This window comes from Drosophila grimshawi, unplaced genomic scaffold (assembly GCF_018153295.1).
Source record: "Drosophila grimshawi isolate 15287-2541.00 unplaced genomic scaffold, ASM1815329v1 contig_311, whole genome shotgun sequence".
NCBI lineage: Eukaryota > Metazoa > Arthropoda > Insecta > Diptera > Drosophilidae > Drosophila > Drosophila grimshawi.
In genome coordinates, this window is record NW_025063098.1 from 21,173,801 (window position 1) to 21,182,653 (window position 8,853).

General features: G+C 36.7%; 4 protein-coding genes across 4 annotated transcripts; all 4 read left to right on the forward strand.

Moving 5' to 3' along the window:
- Window positions 1-8: 8 nt before the first annotated feature.
- LOC6568105 (aspartic proteinase A3) lies at window positions 9-1,298 on the forward strand. Its single transcript, XM_001994870.3, has one exon. The coding sequence runs from the start codon at window positions 14-16 to the stop codon at window positions 1,145-1,147; it is 1,134 nt and encodes a 377-aa protein (XP_001994906.2). The 5' UTR covers window positions 9-13; the 3' UTR covers window positions 1,148-1,298.
- A 417-nt stretch (window positions 1,299-1,715) lies between these two features.
- On the forward strand, window positions 1,716-2,380 carry LOC6568104. Its single transcript, XM_032740566.2, has 4 exons — window positions 1,716-1,729; window positions 1,801-1,983; window positions 2,051-2,203; window positions 2,271-2,380. The coding sequence occupies exons 2-4, from the start codon at window positions 1,809-1,811 to the stop codon at window positions 2,282-2,284; spliced, it is 342 nt and encodes a 113-aa protein (XP_032596457.1). The 5' UTR covers window positions 1,716-1,729; window positions 1,801-1,808; the 3' UTR covers window positions 2,285-2,380.
- Window positions 2,381-2,928: 548 nt separating this feature from the next.
- LOC116805840 lies at window positions 2,929-3,490 on the forward strand. Its single transcript, XM_032740619.2, has 3 exons — window positions 2,929-3,132; window positions 3,192-3,344; window positions 3,401-3,490. The coding sequence occupies exons 1-3, from the start codon at window positions 2,958-2,960 to the stop codon at window positions 3,412-3,414; spliced, it is 342 nt and encodes a 113-aa protein (XP_032596510.1). The 5' UTR covers window positions 2,929-2,957; the 3' UTR covers window positions 3,415-3,490.
- A 1,435-nt stretch (window positions 3,491-4,925) lies between these two features.
- LOC6568229 (U-Kazal-Dg21.2) lies at window positions 4,926-5,538 on the forward strand. The gene is made up of 2 exons (XM_001994868.3): window positions 4,926-5,326; window positions 5,404-5,538. Exons 1-2 carry the CDS (start codon window positions 4,927-4,929, stop codon window positions 5,454-5,456), a joined length of 453 nt encoding a protein of 150 aa, XP_001994904.2. The 5' UTR covers window position 4,926; the 3' UTR covers window positions 5,457-5,538.
- Window positions 5,539-8,853: the final 3,315 nt, after the last annotated feature.

Consider the following 8,853-nt stretch of genomic DNA (forward strand, 5'->3'; position numbering starts at 1 on the left):
AACTTCAGTCAAGATGCCACGAACTTGGTTGTTATTTCTCAGCGAGATGCTGATTTTCTTTTATACGTTGGCTGTGATGAGTGTCCTGCGAGTGGCATTGGAGGTACAGGAAAAGACAATGGACAGTCAGCTATATGTGAGTCTGTTTGCTTTAGAGAAGCTGCAGCTTGTGCTGGAGAATCGCGAGAATGTGGAGTATTATGGACGCATTGGAATGGGTACACCGCCCCAGTTATTTAGAGTGCTCTTCGATACCGGTTCGGCCAATACTTGGCTGCCTTCATGCAATTGCCCCGATAATAATATAGCCTGCCAGCGTCACAGTCGCTACAAAGCGCACAAGTCAAAAAGTTATGTGAAAAATGGACACAACTTCTCCATTGCATATGGCAATGGACATGTGAGTGGCTATCTGTCCCAGGACACAATACAAGTGGGCGATGCGATAGTACCAGGCTTGATATTTGGCGAGACATTGTCGCATCATCAATCGACCTTCGAAGGTACGACTTTCGATGGCATTGTTGGGCTGGGCTTCAGCCAAATTGGTTGGCAAAACTCGACCCCGTTCCTGGAGCTCTTCTGCCAGCAGCATCAATTCGAGCGATGCATATTCTCTGTTTATCTGCGTCGCATGCCCGGCGAACTCTACGGAGGCGAGATTATATTTGGGGGCATCGATAGCTCCCGCTACAAGGGCGTGTTGCACTATGTACCTGTGTCTGTTGTCGGTTACTGGCAGTTTGAAATATCGGCCATATTTGTGGACAGTCGTCCCTTCCATGGCCCAGTCACTGCCATTTTGGATACGGGTACCTCACTGATTCTAATACCTCAGACCGTCTTCAGTCAGGTACAAGAGGCGATTGGGGCAAAGATAAAGAACGATAGCTATGCCGTCAGCTGTGACAGGCAGGGGCTGCTGGATATTCAGTTTCAAATTGGAGACGAGAGCTTTACACTAAGGCCCGAAGACTATGTAGTAAGACTAGAGACTGCAGAGGAGACGACTTGTACAAGTGGATTTGCGCCAATCGAAAGCAGTTTCTGGGTGCTTGGAGATATCTTCTTGGCGCGCTTCTATACTGTTTATGATGCGGAGGCCAAACGCATTGGACTTGCCGAAGCAGTCCTAGATTTGGACTAGTATTTTATACAACATTAATTATTATTTTATTTCAAGAAATAAAACCATAAAAATTATAATTATCAAATAAAAATACAGAGTACACAAACAAATAGTATTTTGTGATTAAATATTCAAATGAAATATCTACTTATGTGAACGAAGATAGCCTTCGCTTATTATTATAATATAATATTATAATGTAATTTAATATTCGTTATTAATTAATTATTATATTATTATATTAATTATTAATTACACAAAATTGATTTCAGAATTAATTGCATTGCTTCTCATTAACCATTAAAAAGTATGAACAACAATTATTAATTGTTACTACGGTGACAATAAAAAAATATAGAGACAATAGATGTATTATACATTTGTTTGGTATTGCCTGAAACGTACATTATAACTATTGGATAAACCCATATAATTTATTTTATATTTAGTCAGCAGAGTAAAAACCAGAAAGCACGAAATTCTAGACGAAAATGTTGTTTATGATCTAAATGTGTTGTGTTTGAGAGAATGAAACCTGTTTATTTAATTAGCTGATAAGGCGCCCGTTGTTTATGCGTTTTAGCATTTGTTCTAAACACGGTAATACGTTGATATATTCTATCATGATTTTGAGGCGCTGGTCAACAGGTTATATTTATCTGCTTATTTAGTATTTGAAATGAAGTTGATGTTGGCAGTTTGTTTGGGGCTCTGCCTTGCATTGGGCCACGTAAATGCAAATTGCTCGGATGTCTGTTCCGATACTGAGGATGTTGTGTGGGCCATGGGAGCAGGCTGCCAAGTCTTTCGCAATAAGTGTTACTTTGATAAGGCGAACTGTACTCGACGGCCAGGTGAGCTATGAACAATAGACATGCAGTTAATCAAAGAGTACTTATAAATACCGTTGACTATTTACAGCCCTGACTGTCAGTACCAAGGAGGAGTGCCAAAAGCACTGCAGTACTGCTTGCCCACAGATTTATGCTCCAGTCAAGGGCACCTACAGAGGAGAAGTGAAATTCTTTGGAAATGCGTGCGAAAAGTTGGAATATACTTGCGCAACCGGTGAAAGTAAGAGTGACTTATTTATAATGCATCTGTATAAAACATTTAACAACATTTTACTTATTTTTTCTAGCATTTTTGGACTGATAATTTTCAGAAAATGATTTATAAATGGACACCTACGCAGCTAGTGGAAAAATCCGAAATAAAACATTTTATGCAAATTCCAATTCTCAAAAATTATGTTATATCTTGTATTTCTATTTAATTGATCTCTTTTCATATTATTTGATATTACAAATTAAAGCGTCTGTGAGTTTAGAAGCATTCAAATGTGATGTAAATGTGAAAGATATCTCCGAAATATAATAACTATAAACTTTTCATTGTATTTAACCTTTTTTTTTTAAAACCTTTGAGCAAAATTTTTTTTAAATTATTAAGGCTTTTTTCTATTTTTCTCAAGTATATATCTTAATAATAAAAAATATTTCTAAAAGTAGACAAAAAAACTTTTCTGAAATTTTGCATAATAATGAATGGCGATTTACGAAAATAAACTTTTTTTTTTGAGTGTAGTCAATTTTTATAATGTTTTTGCTCGGCATAACATTAAATTGTTTAATAACTCGAATAGTCACGTTCGTATGTCGACCAGACTCATAATAAACTTACATTGTGTTGCTTGAATAGTATAAAAACGCCAATATTTTTTGTATCCACATTACCTATAGATACTAGCTCGACGAAATTACTATTCTGTCGTCAGTGTTAGTTATTAAATTGACGGTGATCTTGCGTGTTATAAGCGTGTTTGAAAATGAAAGTATTTTTGGGGTTTTGTTTGGTTTTCTGCCTAGCAGTGAGCCATGTTAATGCCAATTGTTCGGCTGATTGTCCCGATACCGAGGACGTTGTTTGGGCTTTGGACGGAACATGTTTGGTTTTCCGCAATAAATGTTACTTTGATAAGGAGAACTGCGAGCGCATGCCTCGTAAGTATAAAGTTTGTAATGTAAAAGTGTATATTATTAAAATGATATACATTTTATAGCCATGTATATTGTTTCCAAGGAGGAGTGTCAGAAAAAATGTGCTGATACTTGTACAACAATTCATCAGCCAGTTACGGGCACATACAATGGGGAAGTGAAGCATTTTGGTAATCCATGCTTAAAGAGTTTACATTCCTGCAGAACTGGCGAAAGTAAGTCAAATTATTTTCAAAATATAACATTTAATACAAGCTTAAATTATTTTCAGCATTTGTGGACTAAGGAAAATAAATACTTATATATTTGTGAAATAAAAGAAAATAATAAAAGATGCAGGAATCTTACATTTGAGATCTCAGCAAATATAGTTTCAATGATTAAGATTAAGAAACACAACAGCATTACTATTCATATATACTATGTAATAATCGCTTATTCAGTTAACCTCAATTATTCAATTCAATTCTCGACTGCAGAGTAAAACCAGTTAAATAATTCTCAGGTGCACTTTTTTATGTTCGCTAAGCCCAATGCACAAATTATATTTAATTTGCTTAATTTCAATGTGTTCACGCAACTCAGGTTGCAACTGTGGATCCATAATTTACCGACACATCAAAATAGGATAGAATATTTTCTTAATGGCTATAGAAATTAATTGGTCCGCTTTCAATTATTTAATTACCTAGTTAGATCAGAGATTTTAATGAATTCTCTTCAGAAGGCAAGATTGAAAATTAATTGTGAGAACAAATTGGGGCAGCGCAAAAGGCATATTATCTGTTCTTTAATTTATTGTTAATTGTTTAATGTGTATCATAAGTCATAAGTTGACTAAAGGACCAAAAATAGTTGCCATTTTCGTTTTCCTGTCGAGTTGTCTTGTCTGTGGAATTGTAGCCCAGCGTCCGTCTGCGGAAGGACTTCCATCCGTTCATATTACTTCCGTTTCTAGCCGACCTGCAGCTTTCCGTGGACCAACAGTTGCCGGACCACTCAAGGTATTAAGTGGCAGACGTCCAGCTGCTTCAGCCTACGGATCTGATGCGTCTGCACGGTACTGCGACCTTTTGTAACTGTAGTTCCAACTAATATTTGGGATAAACGCTCATCTTCCTATCGTTCTGCAGTTGCTGCGCCTTTCAGAGACCGACTGTCAATGGATCTCCAGCTACTGCTTCTGCCGTCTTTCCATTAGTTACTTAGCGATCAATGCTTCCTGAAGTTGGGGAAAGCGAATTCCAAATTTTGAAGTTGGTACGTCTGGTCGCACTCAACGTGGCTACGATTCTCGCAATGTTAATCCCAACGCTGCCAACTTTTATCTGGCGACAACCACTAACATTTTAAATAAATAAAATTAAACCTTACAACATATTATTTTAATTAAATTAAATTAATTTAATTTAAAAAACTAATTTACTATCATTTTATGACCAGATTAAAATATGTGTTTTGCAATTTTTCTATGTACTCCAAACAGAAAATAGTTTGATAAGTTTATTAATATTTCACTGAAGCTTTAATGAAAGGCAAAGATAACATATAATTTATAACTAAATACATTTAAAATTGAAAAACTAATAAAAATTAATTTTATTATCAATTAAAATACAGTTTTAAAGTATATTTATTGTATTATACTGATTACAAAAAGCACGACTGTTGTTTCACTATCTCATATCCATGGGGAATCACGCAATGCGGTAAAGCTCTCTGTCATCACTCAACGACAAATCGTATAAAAACGGGTTTGTATTTACTCGATTTGCCAAGTTGGGTGTCTACTTTTAGATGAGTAAGATGTCGAGGCATAGACCAATAAGTATATTTTCGCTGGGAATCACACTGGCTCTACTATTGGGCTGGTTTGAGTGCATTCAAGCTCGTCACAGTTTGTTCGATTGCAATGTGCAATATAAATGCTCAGGTGAAAAGGAGTATGTTTGGGCAACCGATGAGGAGCGATGCCACATTATCCACAATAGGTGCTTGCTAAAAGTTGAGCAATGTGCCCGCCGCAACCAAGGAAAATCGGAGCTGGTTGAAACAGATAGGGAGACTTGCAAGCAGAACTGTGAAAAGGTGTGCATGAGAAACTTTGAGCCGGTCTGTGCCCAGTTCTTCCAGGAGGAATATATAACCTTTAGCAATGAGTGTGAGATGCGGAATTATATGTGTACTCATGAGAGAGGTGAGTAATTTTGAATATTCAATTGTATTTTTTTATTTTAACGAGGATATTGAATTTCTTTTTTAATTTCTTAATAGCCTATTCGTACTACGCAATTGGAGAATGTGTGGAGTCTCCATCATCGAATTGAATCTAAGCATATTTTGTATAATTATAACGAACGCTATAAATAAATATAAATAGAATAAATCTTAAACACTGTTTAACTTATACAATATTTTGGATGATAATATTATTGTATAGGGATGAATAAGATTTCAATCCCAGAAAAGGAAGCACGTTCATAATATCACTCAGAATATTAATTACCTGCCTTTAACCACTCAACTCTGACACATTTTGTTACAATTTGAAGTGTGAAATGTCAAAATTTGCTGAATGAATTTAGCTTTATAGGAGCTATAAAAGATTCGTGCTTGATCAAAATAGTGTCAGTTGTCAGTTCAAACACAATTTGGACTTTCATTATGGCTATTACTTTGCTAGTCCTGCTCAGTTGTCTGGCTTACGGAGTCATTGCCCATCCTCCAGCATCTGCTTACTTGTCATTAGTTGGAGCTGGTCATGTTGTTTACAGTGGATGTGGATCGGCCGACTTACAATGGAATCGCTTGTCATCCAATTTCAACTGTTAGAATCGGTGGAATCGGTCCAATCTCATCTGGCTATCAGCATAGTACTGCTAATCAACAATCGCATCAGTTTCCCGCTTACGGTTCCGTGAGTGGCTATCAAACAATCGTTGCTTCTGCCATCGATCAAAACCTGGTCAACTCTGGCTATCATCATGTCATTCCCGCTGCTGTCAACTCTGGCCACAGTCATCATACGATCTCCAGTAAATATTCCAATGCTCCCTACTAAATATACTGCTCTGCAATCTTGCCTTGACGTTATGCAATCTGAACTTTTAACGCTGCTAACAATTAATTAATTATTTTTTCTCTACAATTTTTGTTCATATACGATTAGAAAATAATTTAAAATGTAATCATTGCTAATAAAAGAAACACAATTTATCTACAATAATATGTGTACTTATAATTCAAGTTTTAAGCTGCACTTAGCAATTTTGACAACAGATTTTGGCCAACTGCTAAAACAATGCATAATACATGAGCTATGTTGTTATGACCGTAGCTCAGTGAATTTAATGCCAATTCCTCATTAGCTGTCGCCATCGATATAATTGGCATATAGAAGAGTTTATTATTACCTAAATTTTGGGTTGGTTGTATTTAAGCTTTGCCTGCTTAGGTGCTCAGCGAAAGAAAAAATAGGTAAAACGAAAAAAAAGCAAAAAATCGTTCGAAAGATATTTGAAAAGCAACCTTCGCACACCCAATGGTTAAATGGCTCAGGGTTGGATATGGTCAAATTATGTTTTCTTAGCTCATATGCAACAATATAAGCAAATTATGCTTACAATTGTCTAAGATATAGCAAATCCAATTGCTTCGATAAGTGGCTCTTTGGCGAAAATGAAATGTCATGGCAATAATGATAAAAGAAATCTATACAAAAAACTGTGAGCAAATTACAAAACCCAGCATTGTGGATAACAACTGCGTCACATTATGTAAGCGTAATAAAATTGGCTTACACGCTACACAGGCCACTAGGGAACATGTGCCCGAGGCGCCCTGAATCTCTAGCCAGTTATGACTCATTCGCCGTGTTGTCGCCAGCTGTGCATTTGGGGTGTCAGCCGAGTGCCAAGAGTTTTAATTTCTAAAACACATTCGTGCGGTTTTCTTATACAATTAGCCAGTCGGCCATTAAATCAGCACAAAAACATATCAACAATTGCTCAATCGCTTCGATCAACTAACAAATAACATTGTGCCAAAAATTGACATTTTGTAAGCATTTGAAAAGTGAATGCAGCAGCAGCAGCAGCAGCAGCAACAGCAACAACAACAATAACAAGTCTACATGCGGTGCGTTGGTAAAAATCTTGATCATGTTAAGAATGCCTGCAAGGTTGTCTGCAGCAACTGTAGCAGGCATTCAGCGCCTCCAACTTAATTAAATTGGCTTAACATGGACCATTTGTGGCTTAGTTGGCTGCTGTGGCCGGCTAATCAAATGGCCCAAATGAAGGCGTTTTTGCAATTAAGTTTCGAAAAAGCAACGAGCGCTTTATCAGCCAGTGCTGATGCACTCGTGCACCAACTGATATGCGCTAAATATTAATTAAACAACTCAATGACAGGCAAGAAAAATAAGTAACTAATATGCCAACATGCTAATGTTTTGCTCTACATTGACGCTGTGCGTAAACAAAAATGTCACACGACATTAAAATTTAATGGCATGTTTAATAAACTAGACACAAAATTTAACAAAAACGAACTAAATGTAATGCAGTCAAACCAGGTCGATAACGTAGATTGTAATGCGCATAAAAAATTGTCTCTTGTTGGCTAAGATAAAAGAGCAGCAGCAACAACAACCAGAAAACCACTTTTCAAAAATGCGTGGAGCTCGTGGCACACTGTGGTTGTTCTCGTTGTTATTCTCTTTTATAGCTTTTTTTATTTAACGCAGCTCGAGTGATTGCACAATTTTCTTGCGTTCATGCAAAGCAATTGTAAAGGCAACAAAGCCGAAGCCAAAATCTAAGGCCACAAAAACCAACATAGAAAATAAAAAAATATTCAATTTGTAAGTGTGGTTCAAACTTGAATAATTTTAACTGCTTGGCGATTTGACGTTTTGTCGCGCTTTGGATTTATTTAATTAGATTTTCTGTAGATATTTGTTATGAGTGTTATTTGAGATTAAAGCTGATTTGCTTGTGTGTCTAGTTCGTTTAATACAATTACTTTAATATGACTGCTCGAAGTATACATTTCGAGAAGCAATTTCAATGTAGATTCTTAATAATTTTTAATTACAGTACAAATAATCATTACACACAATATAAAAATTATATGGCCTTATTTTGGATTTGGAATACTTGTTGTATAGATGTTTGCCGGATTAATTAATTTTATTTTCTACATATTTGTATATTCACAAAGAAATATAAACAAATTTGTGCTTTCTAACGTGTATTTATACAAGATGAAATTTAGAGCAAATATCTAACTATCTGTCAGGCCCATCGCATCACGTACTCATGTAAGTCAAAGCAATACAAAAGACTTAGGCAACAAACTTTGTTGCACTCTACTCAATACACCGCCACGCTGAAAAGTCACCACACGTAAGAAAACTCACCACACTAATGGCAGTGGTAGCCTCCAATTCGCACTCGAACACGACGAAGTGTTGTCGTTTTGGCTCAAGCCAAACTCAAAGTCGAGCTCGAATCCGCTGCAGAGAAGTTCGCTGGCGCCGACGCGTTGGTCTTTTGGGCGTTTGTTTTGCCGGTGTTGTTGGTAGCTGTTTGTTTGGCTGATAACCAAATTACTTGGCAAATATCGAGACCGTTGTATTGGCCTGCTATCGCTATCGTCGTCGTCGCCGCTGACGTTGCCGCTGTCGATGCTGTTGTCGCTGTTGTCGCTGCTGTTGTTGCC